The sequence below is a fragment of the Crinia signifera genome, chromosome 6 (assembly GCF_055691185.1).
Source record: "Crinia signifera chromosome 6, ASM5569118v1, whole genome shotgun sequence".
Taxonomy (NCBI): Eukaryota; Metazoa; Chordata; class Amphibia; order Anura; family Myobatrachidae; genus Crinia; species Crinia signifera.
Genome location: NC_139222.1, coordinates 126,765,895 through 126,791,824, shown reverse-complemented (window position 1 = coordinate 126,791,824; position 25,930 = coordinate 126,765,895). Strand labels below are relative to the sequence as shown.

The following is a 25,930-nucleotide window of genomic DNA, read 5'->3' as shown; positions in this document are numbered from 1 at the left end:
TAACCATTGTCCGACAGTCAAAATACAACATTCATTATATTGACACAGTCAAAATACCAACATTTAAAATGTCGATGTGTCAACATCTATGTCATCATGGAAATAATATGAGTGTACCGATGCGCTCACCATGCTTTGGGGACAGTGGCTCACTGTACACGGCACACTATTATAAGCTAACTCTATGTCCAATTGAATGGTGAAGTAAGACTCAGGAGATGGCCGTGGCAGCATCGAACAGTGGATCTCAGCAGAACGAGCCCGAGTTCACAAGCAGTCGGGCTCGTTCTGCCTAGAACAGCCAGGAAGTGACAAGCTCCTGGCCGCAGCTTGCCTCGTCCCGGCTGCAGCTCACGGCAACGCCCCCTTCTCATCCCGCTGCAGGCAGGACATTGAATCCCTCCAGCTTGTTATCGGTTGAGCAGACAGAGAACGGAACAGGGTCAAGGCTGTTGGGCCAGCTCGACAGCCGTGGCCCATGATTGAATACCTCCCCCCCCCCCCTTAAGTTGGTTTCAAATAAAAAAATCATGAAAAAGGTCACGTCGACTTTTTGACCTGTCGACAGTAAAAATGGCATTTTGACCGCGTTGGCATAATGAATGATGGCATTTTGAGTATCTGTAATGACTGCATACCACCTATACAACTTAACAATACATGCTAAATGAGAAGTTTCATGAAACCTGGTACATTGTTCTAAAATTACATCACACCATCACTTACCAAAACCCAATATAATGAAAAGTGTGGAGCTAGTCAGATAGCAATGTACTTACCTCTTACCAAAAACTGTATCTGGTCAACCCATTCCCTAGCATCTGTTGAGCTAGTTGCTGTGAACTGTAAAATAAAACAACATTAGAGAATGGCACTGTTGGTGCCCATACACGTTACAATTATTGTATACAATATCACATCTCATAGCATATCGGTTTTGCGATTAAATCAGATGAGATGAGATCTAGTACAAAAAGTATGTGCTGCACATACATTTTGTACTAGATCTCATCTCATCTGATCTCATCGCAAAACCGATATGCTATGAGATGTGATATTGTATACAATATTGTATAAGATAATTGTAACGTGTATGGGCACCTTTAGATCTATTATAGTTTATTTCTGTCTCTAGAACACTGTATATTACCTCATAGCTGCGATTACCGGGTGACACAATCTCAAAGCAGGAATCTCGTCGAGAGTCTTTGCGGATGTTTGCAACCAACTGGGCACCACAGTCCTTTATGAGGAACCCACCCTTGGGAACCTTACCTAAAAAATGATTAACATTTTCTATTTAAAAATACAAGATCTTCCAACAGGCCTTATTTCATACAATATATAATTATTATTTTTTTGCATGGAATATATGAAGTCTCATGTGCATAAGACACTTTCCTCATTGTTATTACACAATGAGCTACCATATAAATCTATATATAAAACTGTGGTGATGAAAATGATGGAATAACATTGACAAATATTGTTATGAATTCTGACCCTACCACATCTACACTTTCCAAACACTTCTGTCATTTCTCATATTTAATCATCACATACCCCCTCATGATTAAAACAAAGACACATCTAAAAATCACCTAACAACCTAACAATATACACAACATAAAAAGTACAGTAGTATAGAAGATAGAAAAAAAACAGATGAAAAAAACATAAAAAGAGAACATCCCAAAAAAATATATACTTGTAAGAAGAAAAAAGGTAAAATGTAAAAAAAAAAAAATTCCATAATAATAAAGTCAAGTTCTGATAATATAATAGATGCTTATGTCCCAAAATTGATGGCAGCGGAGGATGGACACCTGTGTGCGCCAAAGGTGTAGCCTCCTGATCAGGGTGCATCGCCTATGCTCGCGGTGCTCCTGTGAGGCCACACCCCCATTTTTACTACTGTGGGGGGCCATGGCCAGCGCTGTGCGCGGGATGTGGTCATTTGGTCTACAGCATGATGGTCGACAGTCATTAGGTCGACATGGGAAAGGGTTGACATGGGTTTAGGTCAACATAGGAAAAGGTCGACATGGTTCTAGGTGGAAAGGTCATTAGTTCGACAATGTCTAAGTCGATAGTTAAAAGGTCGACGTGGGGTTTTTCACTGTTGTTTTTGAGCCAGCATGTGCTGACAGGTGGTATTTCATGCCCTACCATCCACTAGGGTGTGGTGGGAGAATAAAATAGTGTGCCGAGCGCAATGAGGCACCGTACCCGACGCATGGCGAGCGCAGCGAGCGATACGAGGGGATGCAGTGCTCTTAAAACTGTGTCCATGTCGACTGTGTTGACATTCACGTTAAAAAAGTGAAAAACCCCATGTCGACCTTTTGACTATCGACATACACATTGTCGAACTAATGACCTTTCGACCTTTTCCCATGTCAACCTAGACTCATGTCGACCTAATGGTGTCGACCATCATGCTGTAGAACAAATGATCCTAACCCGCTGTGTGCATGCACACAGCGTTGATTCCTCACTGCTCTGCTAAGCAGAGTAGTGGGTAGCAGGGGAAGACTCCCACACCCCCACTGCGGGACACTGCCGGCCCTAGGTAGGAAGAGTGACAGTTCCCAAAAAAACTTCGAAAATCGGCACAGTTGGGAGGTAAGTGTATGGGCGGAAAAGAGAAACGGAGTAATAAGAGGAGAAAATGAGGGCGAGTAGATAGTGCTGAAGAGAGAGAGGAGGAAAGAGAAAATAAAAACATAGGCAGCTCTAGAAACATATAGAAGGACAAGGGTAAACAACATCTGGTATGCTAACTGCTGTGGAACTATAAACTTCAGCATGCACTGCCAGAGTTTTGCTGTTGTGACATACTGGAAACATTTTCAGTACAGAGAACAAAATGTGCTGACTGAGGAATCCTTCATTCAAACACTGCATTGCCATTATACTGTATGTCTTTCAAACTAATCACCTGAAAAATAAATAGAAACTCTAAAGGCCCATACACGCTTGGTGATTTTGTGCTAAAAGCAGGTCACTTTAACCGTTTGAAGCTGCTTTTGGCTCAAAAGTTGCCCAGTGTGCCAGCCACCGCTCATCTGCTGGTTTTACCATCAGATGAGAAAGCCAAGCTTGGCGCCCGGTGGCGGGAGCCTCCTTTGTCTCCCGGAGTTCCACCACTGATAAATACACAGGCTAATACAGTAATTTAATCTCTTGAAAACTGGACATAGTTTTTAGGGATTCGGTATGAAATACCGATGGTCAAAATACGGACAGCTATTGACCGACGGTCAAAATCCCGACATGGTCAAAATACCGACATTTAAAATCCCGACAAGGTCAGAATACCGACATATAGAATGTAGACAGGTGAAAAAGTAGACATGACTTTCGATCGACAGGTCGCGAGGTCGGGACGTTTTTTCACTGTTTTTTGACCCGAATGTCGACACAGTCGACATGGACACAGTTGGAAGTCAACCGCAGCCCCTCGCATCGCTTGCTTTGCTTTGGGCACGCTATTTTATTCTCCCGCCACACCCTAGTGGATGGTAGGGCATGAAATACCACCTGTCGGCACATGTTGGGTCAAAAAACAGTGAAAAAACCCATGTTGACCGAAAGCCATGTAGACTTTTTCACCTGCCTACAATTCTATATGTCTATATTTTGACCTTGTCGGGATTTTAAATGTAGGTCAATGGTTGTCGGAATTTTGACTGCATCCAGTTTTTAGGATAGTATGCCCCTATAATAGACTACCAAAAATTTTGATCTTAATATGAGAAGGCATAAGGCTTATACAATTTTTATTTCATTATTGGAGCCACAACTCCATTTCGAAACCCCAGGCAATTTGATTATTATTATTAGAGTATTCTAGGTACTGCTAATAGTTTTTCATAATCAAATGTGGTGTGGAATATGTTAAATGATCCTTTATCATTATTTAAAGTTGCATTGTAAACACCTATTAGTGGATCAATTTCTTTTTTAAGAAAAATATATATTTAAAATTGACAATATAGATTTATAGTTTTTAAATGTTTTATCTGTGATTGTTAGACATAAATGGTACATTTTAGTGTAATAGGAGAATAAAAAAATGAAAAAATCCCAAAAAGGCCGTTTTTACTTTTCTTATACATTAATCAGCAGGATCTCATGCCACCCTTGTCACAATTCAGTTTATTCTACCGAGCCACGGGGTCATTTATCACTCTTGCTACACTGTGATCCGAACTTATTAAATGGTGCCAGTGTTCTATATCCATTTTAATATGTTTAAGTTTCATTTTTTTCAGGCCTGCTAGGCCGCAACCCACATCAGAGCCTAACCTGGAATATTGCAGTGACAGGTTCTGATCCCCTGACCATAAACCATTCAATCCCGAGCAAGACTGAGACTCCATGAATCAACTAAGTCGATCTAATAATCACCAAGCGCCTAGGTGTATAAGAATGGAGAAAGCAAGAAAGGGTAGGTTGCGATAAATTAGTGGTCTCAAACTCATGGCCCTCCAGCTGTTGTGGAACTACACTTCCGTTCATGCCCTGCCACAGATTTATATAATGGATTGCCAAAACTGTGGATGGGGATGCTGGGACGTGTAGTTTCACAACAGCTGGAGGGTCATGAGTTTGACACCACTGCGCTAAATAAATCTTTCAGGTGTGCATGTAATAAAAATTTAACATTTCATTATATAATAGTACAATAAAATAATATACAAACAATTATTTAAAAAACGCATTTAAAATATGCATTCATATATTGCTGTGAATTTCCAAAGAATTTAGTGTAGTCACCCTTGGTGCCCTAGGGTTTGTAAGTGTCCCTTCCTATATTGCCCAGGGAGGGTATGTCCAATGGATGTTGTTGGTACTACTATAGAAAATGGTGGATGAAGCACAGGTATTATTCCTTCCCAATGTTGGCAATGATGTTTGATGCCCGTGTTGGTATGGCTTCTTTAGAGAGGTGGCATTCCTCCGCAATGATGTGCTGCCATGGTAGGATGGGGGGATCTCAGTATTGCAGGTGGTGAAGTCAGAGTCCAAAAAGGCAAAGTGGGCTGGTCGGGTCACTTGCTGAGGGTGTTGTTGGTAATTGAGGGTATCAAAGCAATGGTGGGGTCCAAGCGCCAGTGACCAACGCATTTCGCTGCTTCAGCTGCTTTTTCACATCTTGACAAAGCTGCTGTGGCAACGAAATGCGTTAATTTATTATTAATAATTTATTTATGGTTTCTTATATAGCGCAGCATATTATATTGTGCTTTACAATTGGAATCAAAAGTGATAAGACAAACTGGGTGAATACAGACAGACAGATAATAGGAATATATAGGATAATAGGAAGGATACACAAGGATAGGCACTATCTATAGTATAGAAGTCCCAACAAATTACCAAACAAATTGGGATGTAATTAGAATAAAAGCATTTGAAGGTTATATGGGCGGTTCAGGAATTTGATAGGCTTGTGTTTTCAAGGAACGCATAAAAAATTTGGAGGATGGAGGAGAGATTTATGTTTTGTGGGAGGGCAATTCATAGGGTGAGTGCTGCCCGATGAAAGTCCTGCAATTGTGAATGAGATCTGGTAATGAGTGTGGATGAGAGACGCAGATCTTGTGAACACTGGAGAGGTCGAGTTGGGAGATATTTTGAGATAAGTGAAGAGATATATGTTGGTGTAGCTTGGTTAATTGCTTTATATGTGAGTAGAAGTATTTTGAATTGAATGTGGTATAATATGGGCAACCAATGGAGGGACTGACAGAGCGCATCAGCAGATGATGAATGCCTTGCTAGGAAGATTAGCCTTGCAGATTCATTCAAAATAGATTGTAGCGGCGATAATCTTTTTTTTTGGGAAGATAGGTAAGGAGACTATTGCAACAGTTGCAGTACAGATGGTGCAATGGTTAGCATTACTGCCTCACACCACTGAGGTCATGGGTTCAGTTTCCACCATGGCCCATGTGAATGTTCAACTATTCAATAAATAAATAGTCAATGCCGGAGATAAGAAGTGCATGGATTACAGTATTGGCAGTGTCCTGTGTAAGATATGGTCGTATTTTAGATATGTTTTATACTGTAGATGCATGTAACATGTTTTAGAGACAGATTAATGTGTGGAACAAAGGACAGTTCAGAGTCAAGGATGACACATAGGCAGCGAGCTTGTGGTGCTGTTTTCAACAGTTATGGATATATCCGATTGGTAATTGGTCTTGGCCTCTTTACCTTTACCTCACATGTCCTCCTGTCCTGTTCTTCCCTTCCTCTACTTCATCTTCAGTCTCCTCGACAATTTTGACACCTACTTCTGAACTGATGCTGATTTTATTTCTACCAGCTATACCCCTATTTATACTGTATTTTTCAACACACCCTGTACGTTACCATGTAATTTGTTTTTTTGTTTGCTATGTACGGCGCTGCGGACACTTTGCGGCGCCTTATAAATAATTGTACTACTACTACTACTTGGCTGGCGGAAAAATAAGTAATTCTGTTTTGGAAATGTTGAGCTTGAGGTGGCGAAATGACATCTAAGATGAAATGTAATTAATTTACTACTACACCCTTACCTGCCACATTCACCAATCTGTTATCACACCAAAGTCCCTGGTGTTCCAGTGGTCAGGATACAGCTCTCTCTAATGAGACCAAGGTTCAATTGCCAGTCAAGGATTGCAGCTACTGTGCTGTTTCTCTACATATGAAGTGTTTTCTTCAGACCAGCCAGTCTCATACATACTGTAGTCCTCCAGTTAATCACACAGACTCCAGCTTCACAAACAAGACAATCATGACAACCTTGCTAAAGCATTAAACATATCCTCCCTGCAGCCTCATTATTAATGAATAAAACAGTGTTCCTTACCTTCAGAAAATGTATCATTGTCAGACAGTTGTTCAATTTTTATCTCACACACACATATATATATATAGATATATACATACATACATACATACACACACACACAACAGTAGTGTCTTCAGCTCCCTAAAAATGTAATGTCCACTAAAAACAATTAAATGTACAACAGAACACGCTTGTGGCTTCTTTTTTGGAGAATATTTCTCTTTTTATTTTCAGAAAGCAGCAATCAATACCCGACGCGTTTCGTCTCCTTCAGAGACTTCATCAGGGGTTTTGTTTACAATCTCAAATGTTACTACTTGTGCTAATCTGAGTTCAGATAATTCCTGATCTTTTGTATTAAGACTCCCAATAGATGAAACCGGCAGAAGATCTTTTAAGCCGGTAGATTTTAACTTCATATACTTAGTATGAAGTGTAATTCACTTGGGCAGGTAGTTCTATATAGACAATATTAGTAAAATGATTCGACCCCCTCTACGTTTTTGGGGAGTAACTAACTCCACTGGAGTATTAAAAGAACTTTTCAAGCTCTGAGACTGTGAATGGAATAATCACCACAAGTAACAATTAGGTGTGTGTGTGGCTCCTTGGAGCATATATGACTCACAACTGATTCTCAATACAATAGCATGCAAAAATCTACAAACATAATGTAATGTATTTAATATGAGTTGCTTGTACAATTCAGTCACCTATATGTGGAAAAGCCCTTTTCAGTAAGTTTACCATATCCCACTGTCATAAAATATAGAAAAGTCCTTAAGTAACAGTCCATAATATAATACATAGGTATCAGTTTTGCTCATTCCTTCTGTTAATGTGCCAGTTTTATGTACACCCCATATTAGTATATTTAAGAAAAAGGCATTCTATAACTATTTGCAAGAGCTTATACAATTTTCATAGTTTAAAAATAAGGTAATAAACTTTTTCGGTACTTATGTAGTATCTGGGCGTCCAATTTAGAAATCAGATCGGATCGCATCGCATCGCATCGCATGCGACCAAATCGTATGCGATGCGATGGTCAAGATTTTTCCATAGGATTCAATGTTAAAATGGTCCATTTTAACATAGAATTTAATGGGAAAAAGGGGTCCTTTTCCTTTCCCCACTATCCAAGTGGGCATGGAGTTGGATACAAACCTGTGGCGAGCGAAGCGAGCCACCGAGCCCGAAGCGTGGCGAGCATAGCGAGCCCCGCAAGGGGACACAGAATACTTTTTAAGAAATAGGAGTCCCCTCGCGGGGCTCGCTTCGCTCGCCACGCTTCGGGCTCGGTGGCTCGCTGCGCTCGCCACGCTATATAAAATCAACTCTATGCCCACTTGGATAGTGGGGAAATGAACAGGACCTTCTTAACATTGAATCCTATGCAAAATCGCATCGAATCGCATCGCATCTGATTGTATGCCTTAAGGTAAGGCATACAATCACAAAATCGGCAGCCCAGATACTACATAAGTACCACTTTTTCATTATAATACATCTAAACAAAGAAAAAAAAATCTGTAAAATGTTATTTACATAATCAGCGCATTCAGATGTCAGAACAATTATTACTTATAATACATTTTCCTCACATGATCAGTTAAGTGCTTTCCTTAAGCTCTACTTATGGCCATGGTATCTCCTATAACCAGGGTTGATACTTGTGTGGTAATATATAGGAGGTCTCCCTACAAGCTACTATACATAGCATGCTCACTTATAATTAAGAGTCTAGGGGACAGCGACATCATCTTCAGATACTGTAGGTCCAACACAGGGCAGCACGAAAGGTAAGTGGAGAGTCGGATTGTACTAGGACTGTGTTTCAGTCAGAATGTATGTTATTTTATTAAAGCTTGAGCATTATAATGTAATAATATATACACTTCTGTCTTATTATTAGTCCATTGGTTTGAAGTCATTTGGATATTCCACAACCAGTATAGAAGCATTTTGATATGGGCATAGAACTATTTGGTAACTCATAATAGTCTTATTATATACAGCAGGGAATACTTAATTCCACATGTTAATGAATTAGGTAATATTTATCCTCGCTGCTGCTGAAATAGATAGCAGCACAATACATTCCAATAGCTTTTTGGTATGCAACAAATGTCTGTGAGACTGTACAGTGTCTTACAGAATTTTTGCAATATTCAGGTTCAGCCAAATTCTTACAAACCAGCTAACCAAATCGGAATCCTAAATGTTTTATAAAGAGTTACCAGAATACAACATTAAACTAACTCCCAAAATTTACTGGCGCATCCCCATTGTTATTTACCAGCTATACCTCTTAATAGTAGATATAATAGGTCAGAATACATAAAAAAAATATTTCCTTGGCATTCTTACCTTTCTCAGTAGAGTAGTAACAAAAGGACATGTTTGTAAGAACACACCACCTCTTCTGCCATTCTGACCCAAAGAAGCCATGATCTAGATAAAACAATGCAAGTTTTTTTATATGCGTGTAAAGTTTAGCATAACTACTTGTACTAGACATTACTGTTTAGTAGCAGACACCATTGTACAATGTATGAAACAAAATTGTATTTTCTTAACCTGTACTGGTTAGATCGTTTAAGTTGCGAGGTATGGCCTCCATGGTTGAGATTTGGTTAATATGGAGCCAAGTTATGAACTCTTTATTATGTTTAAAACCATCTGTGTTACAGGGTTGCATTTATCCTGCTGAAAACGCCCACTGCTATTATGACATATGGTTGTTATGAAAGGGTGTATCTGTCCTGCGATAGGTGGTACGTGTCAAAATACCATTCACATGAATGCCAGGGCCCAAGGATTCCCAGAATACTATCCAGATCATAACACCGCCTCCTTCGTCTTGCCTTCTTCCCATAGTACATCTTGTGCCATCTCTTACCAAGTTAACACCAATGCAAACTCACCCAGATGTCCATATGATGTAAAAGAAAACATGATTCATCAGACCAGACCACATTCTTCCATTGTTCCATGGCTCCTGACTGACATGCCTATTGTAGATACTTTCAGTGGTGGACAGCATCGGTACTCTGACAGGTCGGTAGCTTTGCAGTAAGCTGTGATGCACTGTGTATTCTGACACCTTTCTATCATGGGCAGCATTAACTTTCTCTTGAATGCTCATAACTCTGTTGTCGGTTTCCTGGGTGTCTTTCCATGGACGATGAATAGCATCATTGTAGCCTCACTCCCCATTTTCAATTCTTGTAATGTGGGAATTGTATATTGGGGAGGGGCCGCAATCACATCTCCATGCCCTGGTCCACTACAGTTTCTGGAGGCAAGCCACCTGTTGTGAGCTGACCTAGCTGCTCCCAGCTAGAAAGTCTGAAAGTATGACATCTATACCAGTGACGTGCAGTGTGGTGAATACCTAATGAGGCACTGGCTAGTTTCAGAGAAATATATAATGTACATAGCACCCCATATGCAGCCCATTGGAAATAACAGCCTTATAGGCGGATAATCCTGGTGAATATATAACTATCCCAAATACCTTCTAAAATCATGTAAAGGCCATTACACAAACCAAATGACCCATATCATCAGGTACATTTGGTGAAAATTTCAAATTGTAATCATAAAGGCCCGTAGCATTACAACTCATGAGTGGATCCAAATACAGTTGTATCAGTGGAATGTTCTTTCCCTGTCACACAGAATATTAGAAGATACTGCATGCTACAAGTACTACTGTCTCTGTGGATACTCAATTTATTCACTACACTTCTTTATACAAAGATCTTCACATGCAATGCCTGCCAAGTGCCCATTCAGGAGAGTACCTAGGATACTTGTGCAATGAGTTTATAGGTTACCATACCTCGGTTTCTCTTTTCCAGATAGCCCTGCTTTAAAACATATTCAGGTTGTTCGACATCTCTGGGCTCTGAAATAAATAAAAAAATAAAAATAAAAATAAACATTTTTTATTTTCTAAATCACATAAAAAAAGAGTTAGCTGGTAATACACACTGGTCTAACATTAGACTGCATATTGTAGTCATCTCCAGTATCCCAATGACTAGCAGACGCTAAACATTTGCGTGTCCTGCTGAATTAATTGGTTGTACATGCAAAAAGAAAACTCAGATGGAAACACAGCACAGATCAGTCACAGAGCGCTTAGGTCACTAGATTTATGATCACTGCATCTCTCCAGACAGAGAAGTGTTACAGTTGGGCAGCCAAGCTGTTAATAAAAAAAATTTGCATGGAAATTAAAATTCAAGGCAGCTTATTTAAACTGCGATGCATATTTATGGAATATTTAGTATTCTGGTATATGGCACGCACAACATGGGAGGAAATATGAATATTACATTACTGTCCCCACACTAGCATCCAGGACCCTGCTGGCAAGAGCATAACAAATGCCACAGTAAAAAGTTTTATTTAGATGTTAAGCCTCCTGCCCGCAGCAGGATTTCAGAGAGTGTGCTGCACGCGCCCATCACAGCGCACTCAGGAATTGAATTACCCAGGGGGGAGACACTGCTGATGAGCTTTGCTGCGCTTATTTAATTTCATTTACTTTCAGTCCATTAGCAGCATGGGGCTTTCTGTATCCCCACAAGAATGTCACAGGCATGAAAATGCTGTATAAATTACAGGGAGATAAACCTTGGACTCAAGGCTACTTGTACGCAGAAATGACTGGTTCAACAAAAGATCAGCTACTCTTTTCTGTTTTGTTTTTTTAAATATGAGACTGTGACCTTCCTGAACAGAAGAGCCAAGGGATTAATAGTTTAAATAATGTCTGCAGCTAATATAGAGGTTAAACAAAATACACACATTCAACATGTTAGATTTGTATTGTAGATATTGGTATGAATGTAGCAAATTGCTGAACATCCTTATGAAGACAGTTATGCTATATACAGTTTTACGAGAGCTCTTGAAACTGCTATACTAGGTCTTTAAATATATATTATATATATATTTAAATAGATTTTAGTTCAGTAACAATTGACAACTGGACCACAATCAGCACCATATATTTTTATTTTGCTGGCCTACAGTTTCCAACACTTATAATTAGAAAAACATCTATTACCCTCTTCCAGAATCCTCCTCAAAGGACAATAGAAATGCTGAAGATCTGCCCTGGTGGCCTGTGTTTAAATAAGCTATTCCTGTTTTTCGTTCTTATATATTAAAATGAAGGGTAATGCCTTGTAATCAATATTACATGAATAAAATATAAAGATAATCTGCAACAGCCCAGATCATTGTCTTTCAAGGTGCTAGTTGGACATCCGTTTTCCTTTTTCTTTATCTAATCAAGATATATGCTGCAGAATCATAACTATAAACTAACCTGGTTTGCATCACAATGAAAGGCCAAATTAAGAAAGCTGATTGGGTGAATGTCAGGACAGGACCATGGGCCTGATTTTTAGAGTTGATAACAAAAGCAAAATCTTTCTTAATGGGCAAAAATCATGTGGGCTACAGGTGGGGCAGATGTAACATGTACAGAGAGATTTGAGTGGCATGTGCCACTGAAAAGTGTAGTGTAAAAACAAAACCAGCCAGTATTTACCCTGCACAGAAACAATATAATTCAAACAAATCTAACTTTCTCTGCACATAGTTATATCTGCCCCACCTGCAGTTCATATGGTGTTGCCCATTTGAGAAAGATATTGCATTTGTGATCAACTTACTGTAATAATAAGCAGAAAAATGTGGTGTCCCATTGTCTTGGAGAAAGAGTACTCTAGCTTGTTGTAGAGTGAGTCTATCCCAGTGGTTCCCAAACTTAGGGGGTTATTTTGATTCACTCGGAAAGGCACAATAACTCTCTAATGGACAAACTAATATGCACTGCAGGTGGGGCTGATGTAACATGTGCAGATATAGTTAGATTTGGGTGGGGGGTGTACTTAAATCTGATATCTATGTTGCAGTGTAAAAATAAAGCAGCCAGTATTTACCCTGCACAGAAACAATAAAACTCCCAAATCTAACTCTCTATGCATATGTTACATCAGCCCCACCTACAGTGCATATGGTTTTGCCCATTAGAGAGTGATTGTGCCTTTCCGAGTGAATCAGAAAAACCCCCTTAGTCATCAAGACCCCAGACAGGTCATGTTTTCCAGGTCACCCAGTTGGAGCACTGTGTATCACCAAATGTTACATTTTTAAAATCCACAGATGACCTGGAAAACATGAACTATGTGGAGTCCATAAGACAGAGTTTGAGAACCTGTGCCCCGTCTCATGGAGTCTTCCTCCCACCAGCACAGCAGAAGACTACTGAGAGTCATACTGTACATGAAGCTGGCCCAGGAGGGAGCATAAGAAAGTCTAATCAGGAGACTTCCTTAAGTCTCCAATACACTAAGCTGAGTTATCACATGCCGACTCGCATGCGATACCTCGGCTACTTTTATATATATATACAGGTCGAGTATCCCGTATCCGAATATCCGTTATCCGAATTATTCCGATAACCAGACATTCCAGAAAGTGAAAAAAATATATTTTTTTTGCTAAAAACTCACTGGGGACATTTGTAACAGCATCACTGGGGACATGATATGTAACTGGCACTATATATGTGCAAGACAATGATTGCTTGGCATTCAAATTCAGTGCTGAGATAGTACACACATTTTGTTTCACGTTTTGAAACCTTGTTTTTTGAACAAATAAAATATATTTGTGTGTATTTTATGTGGTAAAAAAATGATATTTGTGTGTATATTATGTGTTTATACAGCATAAATGCAAGATACTTCAAAATACATCATTGAAATATTAAAATATTCCGAAATACGGAATAATCTGTTATCCAAAATTCTCCTGGTCCCGAGCATTTTGGATAAGGGATACTCAACCTGTATATATATATATATATATATATATATATATATATATACAGTATATTGGCAGACCCTCAACTAGTTTAGTGATATCACTCAAGTGCTTGAAAGGGAGGGGTAATACTATGCAGTGGCAGCCCCTCCAGTTAAAATCACAACACCGGAGACACAGACAGACAGCACCAGAGCTCCGATGCTTCCCCCCAGGGGCAACCCACCTCCGTAATCTGCTGTGGGCTGTCTATATCTTTGACATGCTGGAAACCTCAGGATTCCATGAAGCAGCAGGACAGACACAGCAACAGCCCAACCCTGTGGGGAGGATTTCAGCATGTAGTAGATTCCTATTGGAAGCTTCTACTGCTTATCATACAGAGCTGAAAACTCCTCCCCCTCTTGGGCTGCCAGTACATGGAGTGATGACAGCAATAGCTTCCAACAGGAAGCCATCCTGTGCAAATCGCCAGAGCTACAGTGCTTCTATGGGCAGCTGCCTGTGCAGCCCAGAAGTAATTTCTCTGCAGTGAGCATGCCCAGACTTCAGTGATTCACTCAGTGTGATGCAGCTGAAGGAAGGTATGCATTGCACCAGAGAGGTGCATGGAAGTTTATTTAAATATTATTTGTGTGTAGAGATTTATAAAGAGTATCATTTTGTGTATTTTAAATAAAATTAAAGTTATTAAAAGTGTTTATTTTGCTCTGTACCTGTGTTTGTGTGCATATGAGTACATCATGTATGTATAGTACATGCATACAAACACTAGTACAGCGCAAATCAAACTAATAACCTGCATATAATTAATGACTGTTTGCAATAAGCAGTACCCAGGAAATTGCAGACCCCCTTAACTCTAAAGACAGGAGCCGCCACTGATACTAAGTAATAGAAATACATGGTTTCCCCAAGCACACTGAATGATATCAGTAACCATATTTGAAAACTACATGATAATAGAATTCAGAGATGTTGGTTACATATATTTGCAAATACCTCAGCTACTCCATGCTAGGGACCCACCGGGCTTCCCGGTGGCTGGACAGCATGCAATGTATCATATGCAATGCCATCTGACAGATCCTGTACCAGCCATGGCAATCTTCGGATCCGATGCACACGGGACTGAGCATCGTATCTGGAGGTAAAAAACATACAATATGGCACTTTTCATGCCATTTTACAGCCCAATGGGTCAAAAGCGTGTGAAAAATGGCCATATCGCAAAAGTGTACAGACAGCGTTAAGGTGCAGACACACGGCACGATTTTATGAACAATCTGCCATCCAATTTTCCCTTAAATACAGAACACTCCTGGCCAAACGATATTATACACACACTTGGAACGTCTGTGTATTATACAATCAGTGGATTTGATAGGTCGTTTCATTACTGCAAATAATGAACCCATCATTGGCACTTCGTTCATGACTACCAGATGTAACAGGTCGTTATCTTTTTGCATGTTGAAGGGATCAGCGAGCTAGATAAACGACCAGTGGGTACACACATTGCATTATTATCCTACCCACACATGGACAGTTTTAAAATGATCGCTCCTTCCAATTGGTCAGAAAAGCCATATCGTTAAAAAAAAAAAAAAATCTATCCATGTGTGGACATCTATAGAGACACCACAGTATGCTAAATAAGATGCTCTCAAGATGAGAACTATGCACTGTGTCATAAACCAAGAAATAACAGTACAGGACCTAGTGATAGGCTTCATTTGAGAGGAACATAGTTATCTTTTCTGCACTGATAAAACAGAATTCATTTTTACATCAGAATGATTTCATGCATACACAGCAGATGAACACAGTTCTCAGACAGGACACCTTCAACAATATATCGTTTCAGCGTTGGAACATTCAGCAGCTATCAATGTAGCCGTTTGCCTCACTGACATCTCAGTTTTCACTGTGTATTATCAATAATTAGCAGACCGCTTTGTCTATAGTTTTTAGGTATTCTGAGACAGCTTGAGTGAATAAGAAAGACAAACCACAAAGTGAGACTCAATTACAGTGCAATACAGACAGTGTATCTGCACCGACAGAGATGCTGAACAAAAAAAACCACATTAACTTAATGTTTAATTGTTGTAGCATTAACTGAATGTAAGGAGACATACAGTGTTGCAAATTATGGCATCACTTAAAAAATTATTTTGATGTCAGCCTAAAAGGTCAGAGGTTTAATACTGGGTCTGCACAAGAGCAATAGCACAAGCAGAGTGCATTGCAATCATTAGCCAAAGGTGCCTAGTGACAGACAGATGTTTGTCATTTGAATGGACAATAATTATTATACAGTACAGATTGCAATAAATATAGCCCTTATTCACAATGAATGCAATCTATCTCTGGCCTTTTGTTTAACCTTTCAAGGAAGGAAACTCAAGTTCATGGCAAATACCAAGCTTTAGAAAACATAGGTATTCCTGCCTTTCTGATTTATTTCATATGAAACACATTTATGAGTTAATTCACTATCTCTGTGCATCTTTTGCTTTAATCGATTGTAACAAAAATATAACAAAAAGGGCAGCACGGATGGTGTAGTGGTTAGCATTACTGCCTCACAGCGCTGAGGTCATGGGTTCCCCACCATGGCCCAACTGTGCGGAGTTTGTATATTCTCCCCCTGCTTGCCTGGGTTTATAAAATATACTGGTAGGTTTATTGGCCTCCAACAAAAAAAGTAACCCTAGTGTGTCTGTGTGTGCGTGTACATGTGGTAGGGAATATAGATTGTAAGCTCCACTGGGGCAGGGACTAATGTGAATGTTCAAATATTCTCTGTAAAGCGCTGTGGAATATGAATGGCCTATATAAGAATCTGTTAATAAATGAATAAATAATAAAAACCCGAAAAGCCTGCAATTAAATATGCTATGCTTTCAAAGTGCACTGTTAAATATTCAATGTTTACCGTCATTTATTAGAAAAAGTGAAACTGGTTTATTAATTGCTTATCAAATGTAATGATGGGAAACGGTGATATCAGGGAGTCACTTTTAATAAAGAATTTTTAAATCAAGGGATAGGGCATAAAAACAAAGTGTAGTTTTTGTGTTTTCAACTTGAATGGGTGGAATTACAGACCCAATGTAATTTTGGCAGCTAAATTTAATGCAGTGATCAGTTAGAAGTCAAAACAAGTGTAATAACCTAAGCTTCGTGGAAAATCACAATCTCTGAACATTTACTATATTTAACTCAAGTCACACACACCAGGCATCTCCTGTGTCCCTATCCCTCCCATGTTCCTTAACTTTACACAATTATGGGATTGAGTCCACACCTCGCACAATGAACTGCCTCTGAAAATATATATTCAATGGATATTTGAATCACATTATACAGTATATATATTTAAATAACTTGAAATTCAAATAAAGTGCATCTATATTCTTTACATTTTTTTTTAATTCATTTTATTCAGAAAAAGGGAAAACATGGCAGACTCATTTCCAGAAAATGTCCTCTCCTTAATCGCGCTATCTTTAGTAACATTGCCAACATCTGCTCTAGGTGGAAAATAATTTCAGTTTTTTAGTGGTGACCAGAACATATAGTTTACAAGCATTTTATATTACCTTACACAAATGGATCTAGAGGCTTTGTTTTTCTGGATTTATGCACAATCCTCATCATCTAATGTATTTTCCAAATCTATATATACTGTAAGGTAGGTTGCATATACATGTATAATTCCTGTACATTCATGGGTGTCACTAAGGGCAGAGCTTATTGTCTATTTTATTTATTTATTTATTAACAATTTCTTATATAGCGCAGCATATTCCGTTGCGCTTTATAAAGTAGACAGTGCTACAACAAACAGGGTATTTACAGACAGTCAAAATGTAGGAGGGTCTACAGTACAGCTCTGCATACAGATACCTTTCCCTTGGTGGAGGACTGTAGGGGACTGAAGGATTCAAACATGGAGAGGGGCATTGTTCTTTGACAAGATTTAGTGGATGTATGGAGGTTTCATAACTGCAGAAATTCAAGAAAGTGCTTGTTTGGAACGATTAATGCGGCCATGTCGTCAGCAAATGGGAAATTAACTCTATCTCACAAAACCAATGCCATTTTAAAATAATTTCCAGGAGTACTTCTTGTAAGCAGGAGCAACTAAGCAAATCACATACAGAGCTGCCTAGACATCATCTTGCACAATCCACATCATAATATTTTTATTTAAATTGGTACTTTTTGTTTTATATATGCGAATCTTATATCCAACTATAATAAATAATATACCAGAATGTATGGTTTCTATAGAAAAGTAGATGAGATGTACTGATCAGGAGTGAAGACCTGCAATGTTTCCAATGATAAAGGAAAAATATATAAAACTTGGCAATCCCTTGGCAGTGTAATATACTGTACATATCTTGGACTAAGAAGTGTACAGAGGAGTATGTAGAAAAAAAGTATAAACCACCAAGTCTATTAAACATGTTATACTTTAGGAAAATAATGAAAACATCTGAAATTTCCCTTTATGCTTAAGAAGAGCATGAAGGGCACAGCAAAGCTTGCCTCAGAATAGCAGCATTCATCATGGTAAAACAAACACTGTACATCTCAGGCTCTCTTTGCACAGCTCATTAGGTCGTCTCTGAAACATACGTGCAACTTTGCTGGAGTCCTGCCGGGCTACTGAGTACACTTATGAATTGGAGAGTCAGGCTTCGGCACTACAGCAGCTGGACCTGCACGCATGTGGTTTTATGTGCACTGTGTTTGCTGATCTGGTGTGTAAACAAAGCACCAAAAACAGAAGAAAAAAATAAACCAATACTCTCTGGGTTTCCTGAAAGTTACAGATGAAGCAGTCCTTGAGGAATTTTAGGGTGCCAATGAAAATGACAGAGTTGTTAGCTAGAATTCTCGCTCAGCAGATGTGATCTTTATACATGGACTACAAAGTTCAGTGTGACATCGCTGGCGAACATAGTAATGTGCTATTTACACGCAGTGGTGACTTATGTCAAATAATTATTATTAGAATTTAGTTGTAAAGCACTATAAATTTCTGCATTCATACTAGACAAGTTCATAGGAAAAATATAAACTGTTGAGAAAAAAAATCAGATATACAGTAAAGTCACTATGGCCCTTATTCTGGTTGGTGCGGCCGGAGCCGCATATGCGGCTCCGACCGTGCAGGCGAATCCCCGCCTTCCATACGGATCGCCACGGCCGTCCGTACGCGGATATGTGGCGATCCGCATGAAATTGGACGGGGATACGCCTCCTCCATGGTGGGAGCAGCCCCTGCATTCGATGGTCGCCGAACATCGAATGCAGGGCCGCACGCTCCACCAGGTCCCGCAACACAAGACCACACGGACACTTGTCCGTGTGAAATCTTGTATGGGGGCGGGCAGCTGACATCCGGCGATGTCAGATGCCCGCCCCGTACCCACGCGTCACGGCCTCATTACCATGCATACGCCCCGCGTTTGCATGGGAACGCCCATGAAACGCGGGGCGTATGCATAGGGTAATGAGGATAAGTAGCCCCTCACGCCCCTCTACGCCCCCTGTGCGGCGTATAGAGAATCCTTGCGGCGAAATCGCCTGCACATGCGCAGAGTGACCTCTGCACATGCGCAGAAGAAAAACATCGGCGGCCCGTACGCAAGCGGGAATATCCGCATCGATCAGAATAAGGGCCTATATTTTTATATCATATGAATGACAAAGAACTAAGGAGCCATATAAACAGGGGACTAATAACACAATGGTTTGTGGAACACAGCCTGGATGTCTCCCTCATTTTCTGAAAATACTCTCATGCCTGAGGGTCATTGCAGTGTCCATCCTCCTGGTGATGGGGTGCTTTTAGTCATGGCATTAAAGTGACAGTAAAGGTGGACAGGAAAAAAGTAATCAGAGGGAGGAACCAGCATATCCCCTCATGCACTTTAAATGCGTTCACTTAATCACTTAAGATTATACAATAATATAGTTTATATTACATTGCATTTTTCCATTTTTTTTATATACTGATAGATTACATTACTGTCAGAACAACATGAATTTGTTGTGCAGAAACAACATGTTTCTGAAATATCAAACAGATGGGCATACTGCTGTCAAAAAAGCATACACCTGATCACAACAACAATGTCATTCTGGGATATTCACATTCACTGCTCTAATCTTAGTGACCCAATGTGCTTCATAAACACATCACCACATATTTCCAATATCTACACCCAGCAGGATATCTGCCGTCAGAAGTGGAGACAATAATACCATATTACACGTGAAGGCTAAGATTAATCATACATTCTAAAAAGAGTTTTTACTTATTTTTTTAACCCTTTGAGTGTCAACATCTCTTTGAGAAATGCGCAAAATACTGTATGTATGTAAAAAAAATAGAAGCCAGCACATCCAGTATTCAAAGCAAAAGTTCTTTATATAAGTTAAAATCAGGTTCCATCAAGATATTAGTCATAGTTTCATCCCAACAAAGGGAATACGGCATGGGCACACCAAGGATGAGAGTCATATACAGCACAATCCATTGGGAGAGAAAAACAACTTGTTACCACATCCAAATAGAGGTGAACATGGTGGTCAAAAGCCAGGTCACTGATGCCCGACAGCTGTTTTGGTGTATCCTCACCGTCGTCAGGAGCAGGGACAATAAATATATATATATATATATATATATATATATATATATATATATAGATATACTAGGTGATTCATCGCTCTTCACACCGTCGTGAGGGGCTGCGCCCCCTTAATTTGTGAACGTTTGTATTGTGAGACATATGGTTAGAATTGTACTGGTGGGAAAGGGGAGAGTTGGAAATGTACCCGCGCACAAGTAGCAAAATTTATATATAGTAGTATTAAACAAACAGTTATAATTACTTAATTATTTGTTCCACAATTTTGCAAGGAATTCTTTGGCACTGTATAAGTGCCACAACAATTCTTAGGTGTGGAGGTGCACCCCTGAGAGTATAAAGCATATGTATTTAAAAGGACAAGAAAAAAAGTACTCTCCTTTGTTTGGGGGCACGCTTGGAAAAAGAAAGAATAAGTTGGATAGTAATGTAAAGATGAGTTATATTAATACATGACTTTTATTATGTACTTTTTAAAATACTTTTGTTGACATACTGACAGACAACACAAAACATATATTGCAGTGATATCCTAATGTGCACTGCTTGATGAATTACCAAGATTGTAGTCTCTAGGTAAGGCAATGTTAATCAATTCTAAAAGCTAGCGAAATAATAATTCTTTATTGGTTCCAGTCAGTTCCCCATGTATTGTAAATGCTTGCCTAGTTCCCTTTTAAATACATATGGTTAGAATTGTATGAAAGATGGCCTGTATTGCAACTTGAGTTATAGGTGAAATGTGTTAAATAGAGAGCATATGATTTGGAAGGGGGTGTGTATTGTTTTGTTTAATTAAAAAGCAGTTACAGAGTAAGATGTACATTGATAGTGTGGAGGGTACAGTGACATTTGTGGGTGTGGGGGGGTGTGTGTGTTGTTTAGGTGTGTGTGTGCAACAGTATAGTAGGGTGTTTTTGAGTCAGCGGTTCCCCACTGGCGGAGGTCACGACACAGGAAAACAGGAGGCTGGGTAGTGAAAGGGGTGTGTGGGCATAAGGGGGACTAAAGAGGAGGGTGGGGGACACTGTGCAGCTTCTGCCAGTGGGTGAGGGTCCAGCGTGGCAGCACAGGACGGTGCCCCTGAGTCAGTGTCTCCTCCTACTGGGTGGGAGTTAGGGCGCATGAGAGCAGGAGGCTGGGTGGTAAAGCATGATAGAGGAATGTGGGCAACACAGGGTGAGCGGGTCCACACTGGCGTAAGTTACGGGGCAGGAGAACAGGAGGCAGGGCAGTGATAGAGGTGTGTGGGCATGAGGGGTAGTAAAGGTTTTTGGCTGTTGCAGAGTAGGGATGGGCATTGGTGCAGACGTCATCGATGGTTGTAACATATTACTTGGATAACAATCGATTGTTGTAACTATCGTATATATATATATATATATATATAAAAGAAACATAACAAAAAATAATCATTGTCAGTGTTTACAGATGCTTTAGTGACCAAATTAATTGGCACAGCATGGTTTCTGAATACAAATATGGCTCAAAAATGTAACGGAAATCCCACCAGATTGCATATAAAGAAGAAAGAAGTGATAATGCCACTGTGTAGGTCATTGGTACGACCTCATCTAGAGTACTGTGTTCAGTTCTGGAGGCCATATCTCCACCCACGGATTGCATTCACATGCGATTGCTCCTGCAATTCGATAGATATGTGCACTATCTATCTATCTATATACACTATCTATAGACGTGACATTCGAAGGCGGGACCACGCATCGTGTTGAATGGTCCCTTAAAAATGCATACAATCATTCGATTTATTGGCCATGCAATATCGCACAAGTGTATGGGAAACATAAGATCTATCGTGTGTCTTGGAAACTGCCGGGGAGTTCAAGGGAAATCATGAGACGATCTAGATGGGATGCTGGTCGTCCTGATGTACAGTATGGCCAGCTTTACACAAACAACAAGGTTTTGTTTTTGGAAAAGGCTATTGAGGTACTTACAAGTGCCTGAATTTGCCCTTAAAAGAACAGAAACAAGAAACAAAGTACTACACTATGAATAAATTGAAACGCCACCTGCTGTCTACAAATGGTACCTCAGTAGCAATGCTCAATTCTATTTGGCTTTCACAGACCATGTAAACCAAACATGAACGCTGTTACGCTACCAGTTTCTATCAGCAGAGTGGCAATTCCATTTGCTACTCCCTATAGTACACATTTTATTCTTTATTTATACAATGCCAACATTCTCTACAACCAAATGTTTTCATTGTCAGGCCTGTCGGGGGAAGTGGATTCTGTCTCTAACAGAGCATGCTGCATTGATGTAGAGTGTAATAGGTTCTCTGGTTATTGCCATTCACTGAAATATATACAAAGATTGGAGGTGAGCGGAAAGCTCCATACCAACCTATCTAATCTTAAGGCACAGGACACATCCATGGACATTGCATAGCACTTTGATTTCTAGCTAGGATGCCGGCACTACACAGTGTTTCCCCATTCTATGCAGAATAGGCATTGCCTAAGTGGATGTGGAACTGAGACCTTTAATTCTTCCCTTTAAAGAGGTATATGATATTATCCAATATGTTGTATAGTGCGTACAATAGTATCTTATTGCTACTTAATAACCACTAGACGTGCTTTCAGCTGAAAGATCAGATTAAGAATCATATTTACTGTGATTTCTATTTTTATCATAGTGTGTTTTAAATAATGTTTTGAATGTGTATTGTATTTTTAATTTTAAATATAAAGTAATAAATCTCATACAAGCATATTCATTGTCTATTTTTGGGAGAATTAGCCACGTTAGTATTACTTTTAACGGAAAAGATGTTTAATAAATTAACACTAAAGGTGCAGTGATATCCTTTTCTTTTTCTCTTCACTGAAATCTGCACTAGGAGGCTACTATTGAATAGGCATGCTGTATGAGGATTGCATCACTGCTGTCCACACTTTTCATACAGCAAGTGTTTTGTAACGCAGGAAATTTTTGTAATATAGGTACTGCTTCAGCTATTACTCAATATGCAGGAAGTAAAGACACACTTCTGCAGTTCTCCAGAGTACTGGGGTGATTTGCACGCAGACTACTTTATATGGTGTCAGTAATTTGGCTGTGATTGCACAAGGTCAATGACACATGTATCCTATGTAATCGTGGATGCATAGCCCCAGTTCAGGAAGGATGGCATGTACAGATGTGTCCACATACACCTGTACTCCATGTGCTACAAGTCCCGTTACACGTACCACCTCACTCTTTATGTTACAGTGTGTCTTACTCATAAACTGGTGCAAATAAGACATACAGGCAGGTTCTGCTGATTAAAATGATGTGCAGCATCCCTATATTGTGTGTGTATCTGTGAGTGTATCTGCATATGAAATGCTACTTTATAGTGGCTTACTGGAAAATGTTCAATAAACTATGCAATGATTGTGGCAAACAATTTTGCACATAGGCGAAGGGTCCAAGCCTGGGGGGTATTCAATCTGTGCCGCTCTTACCGACAGCGGAAAAACCAGCACTGACCTATTTAATGCTTTAAGTCGAATCTGCTTTGCTCGAAATGCGCTAAGTGTACTTTGGGTACTTGTGTATTTTGGCGGCGCCCATCGCATACCATAAGGCATACGATGGTATGCGATGCGACGCGATATTGCGCGATATTGTACAATGCCATACAATTTTAAAATTGTATGACATTGTATATGGCATACAATGCCATACAATGCGATTAAACATTGTATAAGCACCCTAATAGGTGCTTACAATGTTAAATGCACCCCCCCGCCACCCCCCACTATAAAAGTGAACCCGAAGCGTGGCGAGCGCAGCGAGGCCGCGAGGGGCGGCGGTACGCGTCCTCCGACCTTTTCATACCCCCACTATCCACGTCGGCGTGGAGTTGAGAATAGAAAGTGTGGCGAGGGGACGCGGATACCTGTGAAGGCCGCGAGGGGACTCCGATACCTGTGAAGGTATCCGCGTCCGCTCGCCTCGCTGCGCTCGCCACACTTTCTATTCTCGGTACTTATGTATTATCTGGACTCCCATGTTAAATGCACTCCATTTTTTCATACCCCTACTATCCAACTACGCATGGAGTTGATTTTATATAGTGTGGCGAGCGCAGCGAGCCACCGCGCCCGAAGCGTGGTGAGCGCAGCGAGCCCCGCGAGGGGACGCGTTCTCATAAGAAAAACGGGAGTCCAGATATTACATAAGTACCCTATTCTCAACTCCACGCCGACGTGGATAGTGGGGGTATGAAAAGGTCGGAGAACGCGTACCGCTGCGCTCGCCACGCTTCGGGTTCACGTTTATAGTGTGTGTGTGGGGGGGGGGGGGGGTGGCGTGGGTGTGCATTTAACATTTTAAGCACCCATTACGGTGCTTAAAAGCACCCCTTAGGGTGCTTATACAATCTTTCATTTTCATTTTCCACAGTACAGTGAGGCCACCATACTCAAGACTAAGGTTGCCCTGGCTTGGCCCTCTTTGGCATATGACACTAAGCAGTACTTGTGCCCAATCAAATGCTTTACTGGCACATTGTGCCAAGGAACAGCTCACTCGCCATGAGGTTTCTTACGCTGCTGCAGATCTCTTCCTAAATGGACGAGTGCCAGTCATCAACAAAATGAAAAGATACATCCCTACACATGGCATTCCATGCAAGCTACTCACTGACAATGCCATGCAGATCATGAGGTGAATTCCAGACTTTGACAAGTAGAAAGGATTTGGCATGATCCAACAGAAAAAATGTGGGAGGGCATTGTAGGGTGTGTAGTTCCCCAGCAGCTGGAATGCCAATTGATCGGCAGATATGTCTTTAATGTGTACCAAGCCTGAAAACACCCATCATGATGAACAATACATTTCACAACCCCCCCCCCCCCCCCCATACTCATAACAATGATTTTCTCTGCCGCTGTGCTGGCTCTGAGTCCTGGCGTGAATTCCTTCATGGTGGAACTGGAGAGTATTCCTCCACAGGTGGGAGAGGAGGTCCCCGTCTGCAGCAGTGGGAGGTGGGTGCTGCCTGGAGATGGAACACACAGCTCTCAGCTGCCACTGGGAGACAAGGTGACATGGGCCACCACTGGGAGGTAGGGGAGCTGTGGGCACTGATACAGGCAACAGCAATATGCACCTTCCCTGGTCAACAAGTATTTAACCTCCCACACAGTGAGCATTTACCCACCCTGGGCAAGGAGCATGTAAACACACCCTGGCAATAATCATGTAATCCCCCATGGCAACAAACATATAATCCCCCCTGGCAACAAGCATGTAATCCCCCATTGACAACAATAATCAAACCCCTGGCTAGGAGCATGTAGCCCCCTGGAAGGAGTATGTAACCTCCTGGCAAGGAGCATGTAACCACCCTGTCAACAAACTTGTAACACCCCCTGGAAATGAGCATGTAACCCTCTGGCAACGAGCATGCAAACCCTCTGGCAACAAGCATGTAACCCCTTTAACCTCTCTGGAAACAAGCATGCAACCCCTCTGGCAACAAGCATGCAACCCCTCTGGCAACAAGCATGCAACCCCTCTGGCAACAAGC

General features: G+C 40.5%; 1 protein-coding gene across 2 annotated transcripts in view; it reads right to left on the bottom strand.

The window, feature by feature from the left end:
- Positions 1 to 25,930, bottom strand: part of SKAP1 (src kinase associated phosphoprotein 1) — a 489,215-nt gene that overhangs the window by 100,205 nt on the left and 363,080 nt on the right. For both annotated transcript variants that reach the window (XM_083147061.1, XM_083147060.1), the window contains exons 5-8: positions 10,701 to 10,766; positions 9,224 to 9,307; positions 1,151 to 1,275; positions 780 to 843 (exon numbers count right to left, since the gene is read on the bottom strand). In XM_083147061.1, the coding sequence (XP_083003187.1) occupies positions 780 to 843; positions 1,151 to 1,275; positions 9,224 to 9,307; positions 10,701 to 10,766 (339 nt within the window). The remainder of the gene's footprint in view (positions 1 to 779; positions 844 to 1,150; positions 1,276 to 9,223; positions 9,308 to 10,700; positions 10,767 to 25,930) is intronic.